Source organism: Lampris incognitus, chromosome 4 (assembly GCF_029633865.1).
Source record: "Lampris incognitus isolate fLamInc1 chromosome 4, fLamInc1.hap2, whole genome shotgun sequence".
Classification (NCBI taxonomy): domain Eukaryota; kingdom Metazoa; phylum Chordata; class Actinopteri; order Lampriformes; family Lampridae; genus Lampris; species Lampris incognitus.
Window position 1 is genome coordinate 36,004,658 of NC_079214.1, and position 21,062 is coordinate 36,025,719.

General features: G+C 41.1%; 1 protein-coding gene across 1 annotated transcript; it reads left to right on the forward strand.

The window, feature by feature from the left end:
- The first annotated feature begins 202 nt into the window (after nt 1-202).
- On the forward strand, nt 203-21,057 carry rbb4l (retinoblastoma binding protein 4, like). The gene is made up of 12 exons (XM_056279254.1): nt 203-363; nt 671-815; nt 4,848-4,993; nt 6,097-6,270; nt 11,625-11,740; nt 12,003-12,163; nt 12,843-12,969; nt 13,318-13,395; nt 14,063-14,139; nt 14,827-14,884; nt 16,488-16,598; nt 16,704-21,057. Exons 1-12 carry the CDS (start codon nt 348-350, stop codon nt 16,770-16,772), a joined length of 1,278 nt encoding a protein of 425 aa, XP_056135229.1. The 5' UTR covers nt 203-347; the 3' UTR covers nt 16,773-21,057.
- Nucleotides 21,058-21,062: the final 5 nt, after the last annotated feature.

The following is a 21,062-nucleotide window of genomic DNA, read 5'->3' on the forward strand; positions in this document are numbered from 1 at the left end:
GCAGGTTGGCACCTTGCATGGCAGCCTCCGCTATCAGTGTGTGATGTGAGGCATACACTGTAAAGTGCTTCGAATCGTCGGTAGACTAGAAAAGCGCTATATAAATGCAGTCAATTTACCAGTTACTTTCAGTCTGCGCAATACGCACGCAGCACTGATCCTCGCCGGTGTGCTCTGACACATGCGCTGTACGCAGCCCAAATACGCGCTGAAAAGGAAGGACGACAGTTCGCAAACGATACAATCAGGAGTTGCTGAACAAAGGCCGAAATTAGACATATTATCTCAAGGTTACTTTACTTTCGGGCATTGTGGCATACCGCCGCAGCAGACGCCAATTTTGAAACATGGCCGATAAAGAGGGTGGGTTTGGCAAAGCTTGGTGGCCCATTTCTCATGCATGCCGCTTTGTGTGCGTACCACGGTCGTTTGCTGTGATGATTGTTAGCGTGGAATGCTAGCTTAGGAAGCTTATTGAATTTAGCCAACGCGACAGTTAATTCCGCATTCATTCTCATCATATTACACAATTTGTCTAGTGAACGTGAAAGTGACGCCACCTCTATACAGTCTTAGCAAATCGATTCCACGTTCAAATTCTTGGATTTTTTCCCCTTGTAAAACTTGAATTAGATTAGACCACAACTAACCCTTTCTTGTTTTGAAACAGTGTATGACGATGCTGTGGAAGAAAGAGTCATCAATGAAGAGTACAAGATATGGAAGAAAAACACACCTTTCCTCTACGATCTGGTGATGACGCATGCGCTGGAGTGGCCCAGTCTCACCGTTCAGTGGTTACCGGATGTCAGCAGGTGGGTGGCCTGCCCTAAAGTAAACCCCACGGTGTAGCGCTGATATAACGCATACGCTTACAACACATGGTTAAACGGACAAGTGGGTCAGAAATCTACTTGCCCAAAGTCAATTTTTACTTGCCCCTATACAAATTGTTTTAATTATTAGTGGTCATCAAATAACAGCAAAGACTATAGTTATTTGTCATGTTTAATCTTTATTTAAGTAAATGAATTATAAGGACACAGTGTTGTAGTTGCATAGCAACAAACATTCTTGCATATTAAAAATGGTATGACCTGTCCATCTGTCCGTCCTTCTCCCCAGAGATGGACTCGTTAACTGTGAGTGATTGAGCGAGTGAACTTAACCGTGTGTGAGTGAGTGAAAGAACAGGCTGTAGCAGATGCTTTGCATCTGCAAACGTAATGAAGCCATACAAATACAAATCTTAAGTACACCGGCGTGCTCTCTGCCCTACTGACAGCCATCTTTGTGTAACACACTCCGCATCAAAATTGGCAACTGCTGCCCCTCAGTGCTAATGTGTAGCAGTTTCCACAACATATCAACTGAAAGGTTGCTCCGCCAATCTGTTTTAATGCGCTTCATGGAACTGAAGCCACGCTCACAGGCAGCGGTGGATAGTGGAAACACGAGGATCAGCTCAACCACCATGAGCAGGTTGGCGAAGCTCTGCAGCCTATCAGGGTCTGTTAAAAAGTCTGCCCATATCTTCCTTTGTTGGACCTGGGGCAGCACTTTGATCACCACTTTTGCACTTGGCCACTCCTGGTGCGTTGCCTGACCCCTGTCACAGCCCACCCTATCCAGTATGTCAGCAAAGTGGTATGTGATGACACGGAGATGGTCTGCTCCATAACTGGCCAGGGCTACCTTCTCTTTGGGCCACTCCCACGGGTCCAACAAACTCGCAGCTGCCTGAAGAATCTTGTCACTCTCCAGGGGTCTCATTTATAACCATTGCATATGCACAAAACGGAGCTTGAAAAAGGTGTATGCCACTTCCCAAGCAAAATTGGTGATCTATAAAAACAAACTTGACGGGAGAATGTGCGCACCTGTATGCAAATGCAGATGGTGAGGTGGTGAATTGAAGCCAGATTGTATAATGACGACTCTCACACATTTAAATCCGTTTTTTTTTTTTCCGTTTTGTTTTTTTTTGGGTCACATGCCATTTTCAGCTTTTGTGCGCACTTATACTTTTAGTAAGGATCCTATGCACTATTTTATAAATAAGACCCCAGGTCCTTGAAACGGCTCCTCGTGCTTTTGATGTCTGCATCAAGGAGTTGGCTCTTCAATCTATCGACGTAAAATTTAATTTTAAATAGTATGTTTTAAAAGGCAGTGACTGTGCAATTAAAATATGTCATGCAGTGAACACAAATGAGTGAGCCCTTTTATTGAACAACAGGCTAATTGAACCATATCAACAAATGCTCTTTATTTTCCATTTTTCCTTTTACTACCTGTCGAATCTATCCCTGCTCTCCTGGCTAAAGCTCTGGAGCTGCAGTGCACGGAACTGGCCCTCTGCGGAGTCCTGAAGAAAGCCTTCAAGGTTCTCTCTAGCTGCTGAGAGCATCCTTGTGAGCATGAGCAGTGTAGTCTCAAAGGCCTCTACGGCCTTGGGGAGTGTGACATTCTCCTGAAGCTTCAGACTTAAGACTCCAAAGAATAAAAATGTCGCTAATACTAACACTACCCTATAATAATCACTCAAAACAATACAGAGGAAAAAAAAAATTGACCAGCTCATTAAGATATCCTGTACCAGGACAATAAACAAGAGGTGGCTGTAGTCCTTCAAGATCTGAACACGCTGCTTGGCTCTCCCGATCATGTCCGCACTGGCAGATCTGGAAAAAGCACACACATCAGTTGTTCAATAATGAGAATACGGGGTCCGCGGTGGTGTAGCGGTCTAAGCATCGGCTTTGTGTCAATGCAGTTGCCCACTGGGGTTCGCGCCCCGGTCTCGTCAGATCTGACTATGGCCAGACTGATGAAGCATGCAATAATTGGCAACGCTGTCTTCGGGAGGGGGGCAGAGTCGGCTTGTGTTCGTCACATGAATGTGTCTCTGTGTGTGTCGGAAAAAGCAGTGGTTTGGCCTGGATTCGCCTTGTCACGAAAGTGGCGAGGCGTCTCCTTCGAGACTGCCGGCCGGAGAGATGCAGTTGGCGAACGCGTGCAATACAAGGGTGGGAGTTTGAACTAAAATGGGGATCGATTGGCCACTAAATTGGGAGAAAAAGGGAAAAATCAGAAATAAATTTATATAAAAAAATAAAAAAAATAATGAGAATACAACCCAGTAATGCAAATGCAAATTGAAAAATAGATGACTCTTTGAATGAGTTACCTGGTTTCAATGGTATTCTCCATGTGTGCCAACATGAGGGTCTGAAGAGGTCTGTCCATATGCGGGAGCCACCTTGCCCCCCCCAGATTGGTCGGCTTCCAGATCTTATGCTGGAGGACCCCCACTTAGCACTTTGAGCTCTCTCCATGCTTTGGGCGAATAGTGGTACTGTTTGTAGAGGCCTTTGAGGAGCTCGGTCACCTGTATGAATAGAAGGATAAATTAGTATAGGCAATAAAACATTGCTGGATTAAACTTACATTAATTTCAAATTAATTCATGCAGTAACACTTACTTTCTTCATTCTGTCATCCCTGTTTATGGCATCCATGGCTGCCAGTTCTAGTCCATGGGCAAAGAGTTGGATGTTAATGAGGTGGGGGGCTTCTTCCCGGAGTAGAGCAGAGACCCCCCACGCCTCCCGACCATCACTGAGGCTCCATTGGATACGAAGCCGACTAACTTCTGTTTCCACTCTGGGAGGCCAATTTTCTGAAATACTGTTTACAGAGTGACAGTTATGTCCATTTTTTTAACTACCATCAAACATCTATTTATGAAACATAATAAAATTTCATCAACAAGTGTTTCTTCAAATGAGTTTAAAACTTGACTTACCAGCATTAACAGCTGCACAGTGTCTGAAAAAAGTGGCATGGTGGAGTTCTTCTGCCAAGAACACATTCTTTGGCTCCCCATCTTTCAGGATTCTGACATAAACTCCCTCAAGGTCACAGATGCTCACATCAGTGGCGGAGTCTGCCAGGACAATGAGGAACTTGGCAGCTCTTAGGTCTTCCATGAATGGTTCCCATAGTTCGTCACATATGACCATGGCAAACCTTAAGAGAGACAAATGGCTAGCTTTGATTAATCCTAATTCCTGGTCTGTCACACAACATTTAAGCAAAATTCATTCAGCCACCTTTGTTTTTAAATCCTAGCCATACAAAATTTATAGAATAGTACAGAAGTTGACCTAAGGTGATAATAATATTGTTATCATTAGCTGGTTTGGTTTGAAGATGACAGAGTAACTGGTGTTTGACCATGTCGATCTGTTAAACCCCCCCCTAAATCCCAGACACCAGCTAAGAAAGAGTTGTTGTCATATCATGTACTTAAGATTTCCTCAAGTTAAAAATCTTGCGCTGCATCATTGTTGGTGTCATTTATGCCACCATTTATTTGTTATATTTAATTATTTTATTTATATTATATTTGTTTATGCCAGCAAGGACAATCTATAGCTGGTTTTATGTAGTCAAGTTAAATCTGGACTATGCAAGGATGATAAAGACCCTGTCACCATACGATTTCATAAGCATGCTCTTGAATTGAATGGAAGATGACTTGCCTACCAGTAGGCTAGTGCATCTCCATCATCTCGCCAAGCTTCTTTCTGACCTTGTAATCTGAATCACTGCACCAGTGTTACATTTTTGATGTTATATGTTTTAATGCATAGCTTTCTCTAAGTATGAAAGAAGTACACCAAAATATTGCCCCTACTACTTTTTTCTTATTCATTACCATTACATTTAAACCACAAGGCCTACTGAATGATAGAGGTCAAAGGATTGTCCACACACTAACTCTACAAGCTACTATGGCTAGCAGAGGATTACAAACAGGCCATTGTTTTTGTGCACTGCAGGCCAGAGGGGAAGGACTACGCTATCCACAGGCTGGTTTTGGGGACCCACACATCAGATGAGCAGAACCACCTGGTCATAGCCAGCGTCCAGGTGCCCAATGACGATGCCCAGTTTGACGCCTCACACTACGACAGTGAGAAAGGAGGTAACTTGACTGTGTGTTATTCTACAAGCTGGGACCTGAGCCAAGAAAAAAGCAAACTCTTTAATTGTTAAGATAAAGTACTTATTTACTGAGATCAAAGAAAGTTGAATCAGTTCATCTGGACACAACGTTTATTGAGAGAAGTGTTTCATCATTCATCTAAGTGACCTCTTCAGCAGGTTATCCCCACCCTTATAAACAATACAGTTGCATAACAACTGTATTGTTTATAAGAGTGGGGATACCTGCAGTCAGTTCAGACTGAAGAGGTCACTTAGATGAGTAATGAAACGTTTGTGTCAATAAACGTTGTGTCCAGATGAACTGATTCATCTTTCTTTGATTTTCTTACCTGGATTATTGAGTATGTATAAAGACATTATTTACTGAGAGCTTGGAGGTTGGTCAATGATTATGTGGAAATCATCAGACTTGTTACATATGGATAAGATGAGATAAGGTAGTCATGATCAATGGTCAGTTCCATTTTCCCCAGGGTGGTGAAACTGTTTCTTTCTGTCTTCCAGCAGGTATGTTAAGCGTTGTTCCTGTCTTTTTAAGGGTGCTGAAGGTGCTCCCCTCCTTTGGTCTTTTGGCAGAGGTAGTATTTATGTGTTTGTAAGACCACTTAAGGATATGAAGGTACATCTCAGTGCCTACAAAGGCCAATGTGGCATAACTGTGGCCAAATATATAGTTCATAAAATTTTAAATATACCTTCGTAAAACACAAGTTATTCCAACTTTATCGTACATCCATGTGATATGGACAATTGTGAGTTGATTGAAAGACAAACCTTGGTCTGCAAATGTAGATTATGTTAAGACTATTTTTCATTGTGAGGAACAGGCATTAAAGTAATCCGAATGGCCACTGGCCACAGTCATTGGGGAATTCTAACCGGCCACCCACTGTCTTTTGACAGCTACATTGGATTTTGCAATAGTTGAAAAAAATAGAAAATAATCTCCCAAGTGATGACTGATTACCTACCAAAATAGCTGGTAGAGAAGCCAAGTTTGGCAGCCATAGATAAAGGTAAGGATTTTACTTCTTTGATATAGAAATATGCTTTTTATACTGAATTTTATTCCCTTCTTAGAGTTTGGCGGCTTTGGCTCAGTCAGTGGGAAAATAGAGATTGAAATCAAGATTAACCATGAAGGAGAGGTGAACCGAGCACGCTACATGCCTCAGAACCCCTGTATCATCGCCACCAAGACTCCCACCTCTGATGTGCTGGTGTTTGACTACACCAAACACCCCTCCAAGCCAGGTTAGATTGCTGTTGTAACGCTTCATTCCACTTGAAATTGAGAAGTCAGGATTTCCAGCATCAAGTAAAATAGTATGGCTCCTTGAATTGAAATATCCAACTTGGAAAATTGAGTTACAACTGTCTAGTCATACATAGTGATTGTAAAGGAGTTTCTTTTTACCATGAATTTAACCCTGATAATACAATTAAGTTATACCTCTAGTATCGTGTGACTCTTTGATTCAGTGAAACATGTGCTTGGTGTTGGTGTGAGGTTAATCGAAAGGTTAATCTTGTATATTCTGAATGGGATGTCTTTACTTGCTCTGTAATTTAGGATAACTAGTTAAAGTTTGTGCCAGACTTTTCCCGCATTCACACTTTCTTGCAAAAATCTATGGGCCTGCATTGCAGTGTTTCCCAAAGGATTTTGTGAGATTGGTGGGTGGCTCTCAGACCCCCCTAGAGCAGTGTTTCTCAACCGGGGGTCCGCGGACCCCTAGTGGTCCGTGGTGTAATTGCAAGGGGTCCGTGAAAATAAAATATCTTTTAAAAAAAAGATCCTATGACATTTATAGAAATAGGATTATTTTACTCAAATGTGACTGAGACCTTTATCTACCTAAACTATAAAGGGTAACAGGACTTTTTTCTCTAATTACATCTGTTTAACAAGTGTAATTTATTGTATTTTAATAAGAGATCTCGCTCCCGTTTGCATTGTTAAAAGTTACTGCATGACGCTGTTAATACAAACTTAACACGATCTGCATCCGTTTCCAAATTATGAGCCCCCTAGTGTTTCATTGGGCGTACACCATTCATTTCTTAATAATGATTTTATTGTGAAACATCTGCAGGAAGGTGTTGTGAGAAAACTCAGTAACTTGCAAGATTCAGGTTAGCACTTGAAATTAAGCTAATGTTACAAACAAACAAAGAAGAAGATGATAAGCACAGTTACACGACGAAGAAGAAGTAGAAGAAGAAGAAGAAGTCGTGACAACATGGAGAGATGGCTCAAATTAAAAAAAACAGACGAAGGAGACTCGGGGCCACCCGAAAAGAAAACCAAAACAGACAGCAAAAAGATACTTTACAAAGAAGATTACATATTATTTGGATTTACGGCAACTGATTCGGAACCTCAGCAGCCTCTGTGTTTTTTATGTGGAGAGGTACTGTCAAACCACGCCATGAAACCGGCACACCTGCAGCGGCACCTAAGCACCAGGCACCAGTCATCAGTGGGCAAGACTGCTGACTTCTTCAAACGAAAATTGTCGGAGTTCAGGGGAGCGCAAAATCACATGCGTGCCGCAAGTCAGACTTCAGCAACTTCCCTCCAAGCATCTTACCAGGTAGCTTTGCTAATCGCTAAAGCTAAAAAGCCATATACAATAGCAGAGGAGTTAATTGCACCAGCAGCAGCTATCCTAGCTGAAACTATGGTGGATAAAAAAGCAGCAGATGCAATCCGGTCAGTACCGCTGTCTAACGACACAATATGCCGCAGAGTGGATGAGATGGCTGGTGACATTGTTCAGCAGGTGACCGATAAACTGAAAAGAGCGGGCTCTTTTTCAGTACAGCTAGACGAGTCTACTGATGTGAATGGAGAAGCCCAGTTGGTCATGTTTGCTCGTTTCAAAGATGACACAGTCAACGATATAGTTGAACACATCGTCTTCTGCAAGCCACTACCTGAAAAAGCTACGGGTAAGGACATTTTTAATTTGATTGACTGTTTTTTCACGGAGCACGCATTGGACTGGAAGCTCTGCTCGCATGTATGCACAGACGGGGCAGCGTCTATGACAGGTCGGCACCGCGGAGTTGTCTCTCGCATCAGGCAGGTAAACCCCAACATCCAAAGCATGCACTGCATAATTCACAGAGAAGCGTTGGCTTCAAAACGCATGAGCCCAGAACTGGACAGTGTTTTGACTGACGCTGTGAAAGTGATTAACTTCATTAAATCACGACCTCTCAACGCAAGACTTCCACAAGCTGTGCGACGAAACAGGCGGTGACCATCATCAGCTGCTGCTACATACAGACGTACGTTGGCTATCAAGGGGGAAAACACTACAGAGACTATGGGAACTGAGAGAGCAGGTGCGCGATGTCCTCTCCGAGCATGGACATCCTCTGGCTGCTAAACTTGAAGACCAGACCTGGTTGGCTCACCTGGCTTACCTTGCTGATGTTTTTGGCCGTCTGAATGAGTTGAACACGAGCTTGCAAGGTGATGATAAAACTGTTCTTCAGATGTTTGATAAAGTTTCAGCATTCATGAGGAAAACTGACCTCTGGTTGAGACGGTGTGAAAAGGGGGATATCAGTATTTTCCCTCAGCTTAACTCTTGGATAGCTGACATGAAACAGAACATGAAGCAGAACATTTTGAAAACTGTAAAAATGCACCTGGCCAAACTGTCAGCTGAGTTTCAATCCTACTTCCCAGACATTGAGGACATGTGTACTAGACATGACTGGATACGCAGGCCATTCATGCCCAGCAGCATGGATACAGCACCAGAGCAACTCCGTGAGAGCCTCGTTGACCTGTCTTCAGACAGTGGCTTCAGACTGAAGGTTTCAGAGACATCACTAACACAGTTTTGGTGCTGTGTGGAGAAGGAGTACCCAGAGCTTGCAAAAGAGGCTCTCTACCAGTTGGAGCCATTCGGGTCTACATACTTGTGTGAGCTCACTTTCTCAGCTCTGACACACATAAAGACCAAACAGAGAAACAGACTTCAAGAGAGAGGTATCATTACAGCTGTTGCCACTATTCAACCCAGGTTACAGAAACTCATGAGCGGCAGACAAGTACAAGTGTCTCACTCACGGTTACACAGCACACCTCACCACACATGAACTTTTCACCACACCACACCCAAGTGGCACACAAACAGTGAGGATGCTTTGCTTTGAAAACACACACACCATCTGCCTATACAGACAAAACTAAGACTTAACTATACAATATCCATTGAGATTTCATACTTATGTTTGTTTTTGTTCTTGCAGAGTGCATAAAAATTCTGTTTTGTTACATATTTCTGGAAGTTACTGCATAAAAGTTCTGTTTGTTACATATATCTGAAAGTTACTGCATAAAAATTCTGTTGTTACATATATCTGAAAGTTACTGCATAAAAATTCTGTTGTTACATATATCTGAAAGTTACTGAATACATATTCTGTTTTGTTACATATATCTGAAAGTTACTGCATAAGAATTCTGTTTTGTTAACTATATCTAAGTTACAACTGAAAGCTCTTATTTTTGCCCCAAAGAGTGAATAAATGCTATAATGCAATTTAAAATGCAGTTTCTACTGTTTCTATCAAATTGCAACCCCCCTCCCCCAAGATCAGGTGGAGGGGTCCTCAGGGTAGATCAAAAATACGCAGGGGGTCCAGGACCCCAAAAAGGTTGAGAACCACTGCCCTAGAGGGTCTGAGGGCATGCTCCCCCAGAAGAAACTGTCGTAGATTTTAAAGTTAAATGCATCAATCTGGTGTACTTGAGAGCAAAATTAAGAGGCTAGATCTATGAAGAACTTTGTGCTCTTGTAAACAATTGTGTGCTCTTATAAGCAATTTTGTGCTGTAGTAAACAATTTTAATCATAACCAAATTGGCTGTTTAGATATGAATGGTGATGATACACCAAAAAAGTCACACCCACAAAGCATGGTAAACAAGACAGAGTTTATCACAGTTCACAAATGGTCAATAGACAAAATCGACTAGAGCATACATTTGATCCTTCAAATAAATTAAGCAAAAGTGGGTAGCTGTGTTGAACTGGTTTATTTTTTAGAAAATAAAAAATATACTGGATAAGGAGGCCACATGGTCATTTCCCTTTTAAACTTTGTAGTAGAAAAATTTAAGCTTTTAGCCAAAAATAGACCCATTTCAGCTGAAAAATTTGTTTGGGGCTGAACCAAAATGTAGAACTTGATGGGTGATCTCAGGACATCATTTATCAGCTTGAAAAGTCAATATTTCATGCGTGGGGGGCCTTTAATACAGATTTATTATCTATTATAGGTAGAGGACATGGTATTGATCAACACTCCCTACATCCCTATTGGCAAACTATGCACCCTGAATTTGGACATTTAATTTTCCTGGGTGTGGCGAAACACAGCTCTAATGCCCTTTTGTAGTGGAATTCCTCTGGGTTCGACCCATTGATGTAGAGCCACAGGCAGCCAGGTAATCTTGTAGCCTGTTACGATGGTCTGATTTGACCTGAAAATGAAGGTAACTACAATTTGCTAAATGAATGTAAATAAAAGTTGCATTTGGAGCACACTTTGTACTCTTCTTTTAGTTAAGAAGATAATGCAGTTTATCATGTTAAGTGCAATGGGTTAAATGTTTGGCACACATCTCGGCAACTTCAGTCATACTGCCATGCCCTCTGTCCTTACCCTGTTCATTGTGGAAAAGTCTCTTCTCACAGTTGATGCTTGACACTGGAATGACAAGTGCAATTGCTGCCAAACGGCAGCATAAATGGGTAGCTCTGTCCACATTCGTCTCACTCATTGGCTAGCAGGGACATTATTCCGGCTTGGTTCTTGTCCTAGGGAAATAATTTTAAAGAGATGTTAATTTACATTATTTAAATTAAATGAGGTTGGAACCGCTGGTAATATTGTTAACGTTAGATTAGCTAACGTTGGCTTGCTAGATTTAACATTAAATACGTTATACATTGTTTTTCACGACAAGCAGCCAGATATGTCAGTTGACATAAGCGAGGAGACTGACAGCTAACGTCGTTAGCTAACGGTAATGTTACCGAACGTTAGCGTTTCGTTAATTATCAGTGATAACTTGGACTAGTGAATAACTGCAATGGATACTGTAATATTAGTTACCTCAAACGATGTTTGTCCTCAAAATGCCTTGGTGTCTCGGATGCAGCCAGGAATGTTCCAGTGCGTGTGATCATGTCCGTGTACGGGGGGCTGACTGGGAGTGAGAGATGCTTTGTTGAAGCAAAACACTATGTTAAGAGATCTTTTATATTATGAGAAGTGTAAAAATATTTTTGCTTCATTAAGAAACTGGTGGGACAAATTCGACAGTCTAGGTAATTGATGGTTAACACTGCATGATTTCTGCAAGCTGCTGCACTTGGTCAGAACTTCTAGCCAGAAGATCCCAAACTCTAAATTTGAGGGAATGTAGTACAAACACACCTCAATATTCACACTCATCAGAAGACACACCACCTAATCAATCATACATGAATGTCAATTAAACATGTTTTTTGTTGTTGTTTTTGTTTGTTTGTTGGTTTTTGTTTTTTGTCTTTGTGTGTGTTTCTGTGGGTCTTTCAGACCCCAGTGGAGAGTGTAGCCCTGATCTGAGGCTGAGGGGTCACCAGAAAGAGGGATATGGTCTGTCCTGGAATCCTAACCTCAGTGGGAATTTGCTCAGTGCCTCCGATGACCATGTGAGTGAGTGCACCTGAACCCAGTGGAATATTTAAAGGGTGTTAATTTGGATAACTTTACAATGCAGAGAAGATAAGACAGTGGGAAAGGAAGTATAAGATGGATGCTGATGGGAGAATAACTCTGAAGCTTCCTCCTCTTTACCTTCTCCTCTCCCCTCCCTTTATCTTTACTCCTCTCTACTCATTCATTTCCTCTCCTCCTCCTCTCCTCTCCTGTCTGCTCATCTCTTCTCTCCTCTGTCTTTCCACTCCTTTCCAGACTATCTGCCTGTGGGACATTGGTGCGGGGCCCAAAGAGGGGAAAATTGTGGATGCTAAGACCATCTTTACAGGCCACACAGCCGTGGTGGAGGACGTCTCCTGGCACCTGCTCCATGAGTCCCTGTTTGGCTCTGTGGCCGATGACCAGAAACTTATGATGTGAGTGGCAAATCCAAATACTACGCCGTTCTTTTTAACCCCCAGCTAGAAGATGTTTTATGCTCTGTGGATCAGTCAGAATCAGTGAATAAGAATGTTTTATTTGCCAATTAAGTTTTCAAATCCCATTAATTTGATTTTTTTGGGTTCTCCCTGTGGCCACTTAGATAAGATGGAATTATAATGGAAATATATATTTATATGTAACATGTTATATGTAGTGATACATGTAGATAAGTTCTGTTTTGAAGAATTTTCTTGTCAATTTAAAATAGTCACATGAATGTGACATTCATGTGACTATAGTCATGTGAGCGACGGAGAGCAAAACAGTTAATAGAATGATATAATATTGCCCTGTGATGGCCTGGCGGTCTGTCCAGGGTGTCTCCCCGCCTGCCGCCCAATGACTGCTGGGATAGGCTCCAGCATCCCCATGACCCCGATTGGGATGAGCGGCTTGGATAATGGATGGATGGATGAATGTGACATTGATATGAATATAATGACTATAAAGCGTCTGTACATAAGGAGCAGCATGTGGCTTTACAATAGGAAAATATGTATGCAAAGATGCAGTAGAATGGAAAAACTTGAAAGAGAATGTACTCACAAAGTGGAAATTTGATCATCCATATCTTCTTTTTCTATAGTTTTTTTTATTTTCATTTTTTCCTAGATGGGACACTCGGTCGAACAACACGTCCAAGCCCAGTCACTCAGTGGATGCCCACACCGCTGAGGTCAATTGTCTGAGCTTCAACCCTTACAGCGAGTTCATTCTTGCTACTGGCTCCGCTGACAAGGTAGGAGTGATGGGAGGAGAACAAACAGCTTTCAGAGGGAGGACACGACCAAAGGGGCCAGCCATGGAACAGATTGGTTAATATAAAGGATTATAATAGCTCAGTCAAGACCCAATTCTTATATGCAACTGTATTTTTGGACTTCTAGAGATTTTAGGTGTTAGTATTTATTTTTTTATATTATTTGTTCCAAATGTAAGATCAGTGATAATTATTGTAAATGTAGTTATGGCTAATGTAAGATGTAACAATGGTCAGTTGAAAATTGTTTTACCCACACAATTCGAATTTGTTCTTGAGTGGAAAGTGTATGGAAACAAAGCCCCCAAATCCCTGCATGTCTTCCAGACTGTTGCATTGTGGGATCTCAGGAACCTCAAACTGAAGCTCCACTCCTTTGAATCACACAAAGATGAGATATTCCAGGTAGGAACATAGTTTAATCTTGTGTGTAGAGGATGACATGCAGCTATCAGTTAATCAAACTTAATTTGTTTGGCGTAAACAGTACATCAAATTGCAATACAAGATGCTTTACCTAAAAGAAGCAAAAAGGCACAGTCACATGCGTGAAATTAACATTGGCAAATATTCACATCCCATTCACTTCCACTCTGTGCAAGTGAAGGGGTGACTATAATGTTCACTTTGGGTGGTGAAGGAAATTTGCATCTTTGCTTCACGTGGAGTTCAATTTTGGTGAACTTTGACCGGCGAATCTGCAGTCTCAACCAATAGTAAAAAACAGTGTGGTTGACCCCACTTGGTGTCACATCCTGAACTGACCCCATTCAGCACAACAAGATACGAATTTCGTGTCAGCAGGTGATGGTCATTCGCCTGCATTTATGCATGTGACAGTAGCCTAAAAGTGAAATAGTCAAGTATACTTGCAGTGTGTGCATGCATGCATGTGCAGAATGTGATGCATGTGCAGAGTATGTGAACACAAACAGTGGTTAGGGTAAGAGCCAAGTTGCATGTGTGTATGTGGAATCCCTTTGTAGTGTTAAGTGAGTCAGGAACATGATATAGTTTGTTGTCAGAACAGAGTTTAATGTACTGATCTTGTATAAACTGTCCTTTGAATCAGGTACAATGGTCCCCTCACAATGAGACCATCCTGGCCTCCAGTGGCACTGACCGACGTCTCAATGTCTGGGACCTCAGGTCAGACAAATACCCAGCATGCCGCCTTTAACTTGCTTTTACAGTAGGCCATGATCAGATCAGATTTTTTATTTATTTATTATTTTCATTTAAAAATGTTTTTGTGAAATTCACTAACCTATAAATGTGGCAAATTCTTCTAGGGGAAGGCACATTTGTCATTATTTGATAAGCTTATTTTCCAAGGTTGTCTATTGGGTTAAGACAAACAGCACTTAGAGACATCATACAGTTAACACCATTACAGACAACACAGCTTGTATCACAATAAATAGAAAAATCAAGAAAATAATTAGTCATGACTTAAAATCTGGAACATTACACTTGTCACATACAAAGTTGGCCCAAAATCATCTGACCGCACATTCTGTTTGAACGGCTCACTTTTGGAAACAAAATGGCAGGGGGAGAGACAAGCCTACCCACTCTGGTCGTCTGTTGATGTTCCTGGTCCGTGATTGGAACAAGACAAATGGGACAGGATGTGAACACAAACTATATGAATTAAAATATATGCATTCAAGACGACTGATTAATTGACAATAGAAAAAATACAGGAGCAGTCATAAGTCTTGACTTTAAAACTGGAACATCACACTTTTAGTACCGAGTAGGCCCATATAAACCGGACCTCACTTTCTGTTGTTAAACAGCCTGTCTCACATTCTGTTTGGTTTGTCTTTCCAGTAAAATAGGGGAGGAGCAGTCGGCAGAGGATGCCGAGGATGGCCCACCGGAGCTGCTGGTAAGTACTGGCTGCTGTTGTGACAAATAAAGGTCACTTCGTCCCATCAGCCTCCATTACATGCGGTCCAGTCATAAACACACCTTCAGATCCAATTACAGTAGCACAGTCCCAAACTCACCTGCCATTCAAATTCAGCTGAGCTTGAAACCAACCACTAGATGCTACCATTTCAGAAGCTGGAGCACAGCCCTAAGACCTCAACTTTAAATAAATAAAGAATTTAATTGGTGAGAAATCACTTTCGTAATGTTGTATGCTTTATCATATGCCGAGTTGTTCATTCTGCCAAATACAGACTAAGCCCATACTACATTTGTAAGGGGACTACTGTTATGTCATTCACACACTCATGCAGTGTAAAAAAGTTTTTTTGTAGTGGGAGGCACCAAAGATGTTGAATCTGTTCTTATTGTCAGTCCCATAGAAAATGGGGTCTTACATTTCTGGGGCTGTCAGTATAGTTGACAAGAGTTGAGGTCCAGTAGCAGATGATTCAAACTATCACTGGGATAGTTTGAATCATCCTCAGCTGTAATGGAATGGATGCAAGACAGGAGGATCTGTCCAGTATTTTTCTACCTTAAAGAAATGACTGGGTTTTATCAAAGATTCATATTCACAAAATTTTGGTATGTCAAATCACTTGGTAAAGATTTAGATCTGTGTTTACTGGAAAACATTTATTTAGTCAGCCTCTTACTATAAGCTCTAGGGTCCCACATGAACATACAATTGACGGCAAAAGCAAAAACAGTTTTTGATATTTCACCATTCAGTGATGGTTTGAATTGCGTAAAGTTATCTGTAACTAGCTTTCACTGACCACCATGTTGGGTTTTTTTGTTTAAATTGCCAAGGAGAAATGACTATCAGTCATTATGTGCTGAGACCACACCTACACAGTCCCTATCAGGCAGATTAGAGCACGTTAGACAGAGTTTTTGAGGGCACTTTCAATTAATAATAATACATTTTATTTGTGGGCGCCTTTCAGAGCACTCAAGGGCACCTTACAGAACACAGTAAAAAACAAGCAGCACTGTATCAGACAGCATAAAATCAAAACAAAGCAGGGTGGACAATAAAAAAGTTAATACAATGGATAAGTATAAAATCATTATCTGCACAAAACTCAATGAAGCATGTATCACACTGAATATGCCAGTTTGAAAAGGTACATTTTGAGATGGGATTTGAAGGTTGAAAGAGAATCAGTGTTGCAATTTGTTGTGGGAGAGGGTTCCATAGGCGGGAGGCAGAACGACTGAAGGCTCTAAACCCCATGGTAGTCAAGCGGGCCGATGGTGTAGTGAGTTGGAGAGCAGAAGAGGATCTGAGAGTGTGGGGAGGGCGTGTGGATATGAAGTAGTTCGGAAAGATATGAAGGAGTTAGGTTATTAAGGGCCTTAAAGGTGAGGAGCAGGATCTTGAAGTCAGTAGAGTGTTTAACAGGGAGTCAGAAATTGCAGTTAATTATGTTTTTTGTTTTTTTTTCAATGAGACTTTGGCTAATGCTTTTTAAGTCATGGATCTGTAATGTATAGACATTTTTAAAATTTGAATGAGGTTGTCAGTGGCTTGCCACTTGTGTCTCTGTTAGTTCATCCATGGAGGTCACACAGCCAAGATCTCTGACTTCTCTTGGAACCCCAATGAACCCTGGGTCATCTGCTCTGTGTCTGAAGACAACATCATGCAAGTTTGGCAGATGGTGAGTACAGTAACTGACAGACAAGTCAGATTCTGTTAAAGTATGTCATGTTACCGATTTGCACATGTTGCCCTCTTCCTTCCGTTCTTATTTTCTTCCATCCAGGCGGAGAATATCTACAATGATGAGGAACCAGACACCCCTGCATCAGAGCTGGAGGGCCAGGGATCATAACAAGACCCCCTCACTCTCTGCAAGAGCCTTTGTATGGTTTTGTTTCAGGCACGATCCCTTCTCTCTGCTGGGCCTCTCAGACCCACCCAGCCCAACCTGTGTTCAAGTCCACTCCACCTTTGCTCTAGTCCAAAATGAAAAGTCTTTTCTGGTCAATTTTCTGAACAGAGACACAAGCAGAAAGGACAATAAGTATAACTAGCTAATGGAGATAAACTCAGTCTTATCTTGCTTACACTTTGCTGTGTCTTGCTGTGTTCCAAAAACGCCTTAGCACCCGAAGCGGTTTCTTACCTGGTTTACATTGAACAAAGTTTTGCCTAGTGACCTGCAAAGGCACCAATGTCAGCTGTGTGCATGTGACTTCGAAGACCAAACAGTCCTTATATGCACATATTTACTGCTACTCATCCTGAAGTCCTAGAGGAAGTATAGAATGTTCGGTATGATATAGAAATTATACTGAACATCACATTTCACATTTTTATGAGGCATTCAGAAAATCCCATGGTGTGGTTGCTAAGATTCAGATATAAAATGACAGCCAGACTAAAGAACCAATATCATCTTAGCGCTAAAATGCTTTTGGGAAACCTTACCCAAATATTGAGGTTTAAAGGATTAGAAGACAAATTCTCTCTGCCTAAAAGACTTGTTTACACTCATCCTGCCCTATCTTTAATCCTATTAAGACTCCCGTATTTCATCATTCTTAGTATTTTGATATTTACCTGACAACATAGGCCTCTTTGGAAACATTCCCTTTTTTGTTTGTTTTTGAAATCTCAATTATATCTTTCAGGTAAATGCAAACCACATTGTATCATTAATATACAAGTGGATTAGTTGGAAAAGAGAATTGGATTCAAGTTTAAGATGCCAGACTAAAAAGAAATGCACTTGAGATAAATGCATGTCTTTACACTTTGTCCTCTTGATCTCTGTAGTTTTTTTTTAAAGTTTTTTTTTTTTATACATGCCATGTATATTACTTTTTGGCAACCCCCTCCCCCACCACCACACACACACACACACAAAGTTCTGCCATGTAGCATTCTCAGGAGTGACTTCACACAACTACAGCTCCGAGCAAGAAATTCTGATTTCTGAATGCTGCGTTACAATCCACTCCGTTTGTATTGGACATATCGGACTGCTACTTCACTTTACTGCACTCAGAATGTCCTTGCTTAAGGAAACTGTTAGAAGATCCTACAATTGGGAAAGTGAAACAAATCCACAACATTTGCAAATTCTACAAAATGTTTATTGAAAAGCAAGACAGGACAATAAGAACATTGTACAATCTCAAAGGGGGGATGTGGGCTCATAGTTTTTAATAAAAATAAAGCTTTCTGAAGCTGTGGTGACTCACTCCTCCTCTGTCACAGTTTGTCTCACCTCCCGAGGTAGATTCTGACATTACCTGAGAGTCAATCTGGGGCAACGCTAAAGAAAGAGGAACTGAATACCAAAACTCTTGAAACTCCTTCCTTTCGATTTTGGAAATTAATCTCTCAATTTGTCCAATTGTCTGTTCTTTATCTAAAAAAAAAAAAAGTACTTGCCAACTTGACCCTCTTTGGGTTTAAAAACAAAAGTGTAAGGCTTATTGCTTACCAATTCATCCCATATTTCTTAACCCAACTAAAATCGAGGACAAGGAAACGTTGAGAGAGTGAGCAATCTGTTAGAGGGGAAAGAGTTTCAAGAGGGCCGGGGAGGTGACCCGTCAAGAATTAAGGAGACTTCCAGAGACTGAACCAATGTCATACCTATCACATGTTGTCAGCAACAAAACTCAAAATATTTCACATACCAAGTACAACTGAATCATCAGTTTTTACTCCCTTTCAACTCCTTTAAACGTTAAATGACAGCGAGAACAACGTCTCAAGATCCAATCATCCAAAAGGTGATTATGCCGAATTAAGACTAATAACTTGGAATCTTTAAGTGAGAGTCTTCAACTTTTGGGGGTTGTTGGCTGTTAACCAGGTACAATTCTTAAACCTCAACACATTTGATAGAAATGACTCACCAATGGTTAAAAGAAACAAGAGCCTCATAGCTGTGAGGCTGACAAAGTTAGACCACATGACAGAATACACTGAACACCGCTACAGGTGTCACCCATTAACCCATTCTCTAGCCATCCATGTTGTGACCCTATATGAGCACTTGAGACTTGCCCTACTGAGATTAAGATGGATAGTGACTTCGAAGGAGGTGGGCCATCGACCATGTAGTTAAGACCACGAAGGAGGAATCTGGAACCACAGCTGAGGAAGTGAACCAGACAGGTGTATAAGCCGGAGTTAAAAAAAAAAGTACACCCTTTCAGAGGAGGAAAATGTGTGCATATGTTCTGACCACCAGCCAAGGTGTGGTGGAAGGCTTTGCCAGGCCTTCAAGGGTATGTTGCATAGTCTGTCACAGATGAGTTGAAACCCTGTATTTACCGATGTGGTCACAGAGAGTTACTGCCAAGGCAAGTGTCAAGCGGTGAGGTCAAATATACATAGCTGTGCCATAGCAAACAATCAGGGGCAATAGATTGAGCAGAGCACACTAAGTGGGTTTGATTTGTTGTACAACGAACCAGTGGAATGTTAAGGATGAAGGAAAAATTCTGACAATCTGCTGAATTATATGTGCCTTCATCAAAGAGGAGGGTAAAACAGGGTTGACAGTGAAATGAACACTGAACTTTTGCTTTTTGGCTGCTTATTGTCTAACATGGACTGAGTGGTTGGAGAGTTCAACTTTATGGTACTAGCACATTGGTACCACGTAGGTACCAATTAGGATGATTCACATTAGTACCAATTATGCTGCATCAGAGGGAGGGGGGGGCAACAAAAAATAAAACCCAGCATCCAAAAGGTCAGATTTTAAAATGGGATTTCAATCAGTGCTTGGGACCATATGTTCTTTACATTTACTAACTATATAGGTTCACACACTGACAAATATTCATTTAGCATTTAGATGAAATAGTCCTACAATAGCTCCTATTAATATGGATCACCACTGGAGCATTGTCAACAAAATTTTATTCAAAAAAGTGAAGCAAATCAATCAGTTTTCTTCCAGTAAAAAAAAAAAATAAAGATGACGAGTCCCCTTATTTGCCAAAACATTTTTCACAAATTTTGTTATCCTTTCGACTTAAAAATTCTTGACCCATGAAGGTGGCCTGACCTGTTTATCTTTCATTATTAGAACTGATCAAGTGGACATCAGATTTAAGGAGGGCTTGGGAAAAAGAACCAACAGAAAGGAAAAGCTAATTAATGAGACAGCTTGGTTGACTGGATTAGACCAGGTGGATGGCACAAAGGACATACAACTAATCACAATCTTGCATCTTTCCTGCATTTGGTTGCCTTAAATATACGCTTATCGTTTTTCAAGAGAATTAGCAACAAGAAAATATAACGAATTTGAACTGGAGCCATACACTAACCTTGTTTTCCATATTTCCATGACATGGGATTTCTACTTATTAAAATGGCTCGGGCTGCAGATAGGAACCGAGATATTGAGTGAAGGTGAAGGTTGACCAAACTTCACAGATCACAACTTGCTTTCTGAATGTTGAATTGATGTGCCCGCAGTTCCCAACAATGGCATAATGTCAAAAATCATCACATCAGATTTAATAGTCAAGGAAAATTTCAAAAGGAGTTCAGTTGAAGACATTATGAAGAAAATCATCACCTCAAAACTAAAAGAAAAAAAAAGGGGGGGGGGGCAAGACCGACACCGGTCTCCAGATGGTGGCCCTTTAAACATATGCTATTCATGCCAGCCTGGTTAAGACTGAACTTTTGCCCTTTACAGACTCAGAAGGTTTAAGCAGTCAGAACGGAGAAAAGTTTTCTACAATAATTTGCAATCAATGGATTTACTTTTCAGCTCACTTTCTAATCGACTCCCACCCTCAAGGTGACACAAGAACTGCAGAGGGGAAAATTAAAAGGCGAAAACACGACTTTGTTTTGAGTGGATGGATATTTCCTATGAAAATACAGTTACGGTAGAAAAACAGGGAGTACCAAGTGCTCGCTATAAAGCCAACTGTTACAACGAATGTAAACATGGGCAGAGTATTAGGATAGACTTATCAATACAATCACTTTACTCTTCTTGAACTAATCACAAAAAAAAAAAAGATGATGATGATCCAGTCCTTGATAATGAGATCCCGGAACTTTCAGTTTTAGACTATTAAGATCTCCATTGAATACACCTTTCTTTCTAGTCCTGGAACTAGGCTGTGGGTTA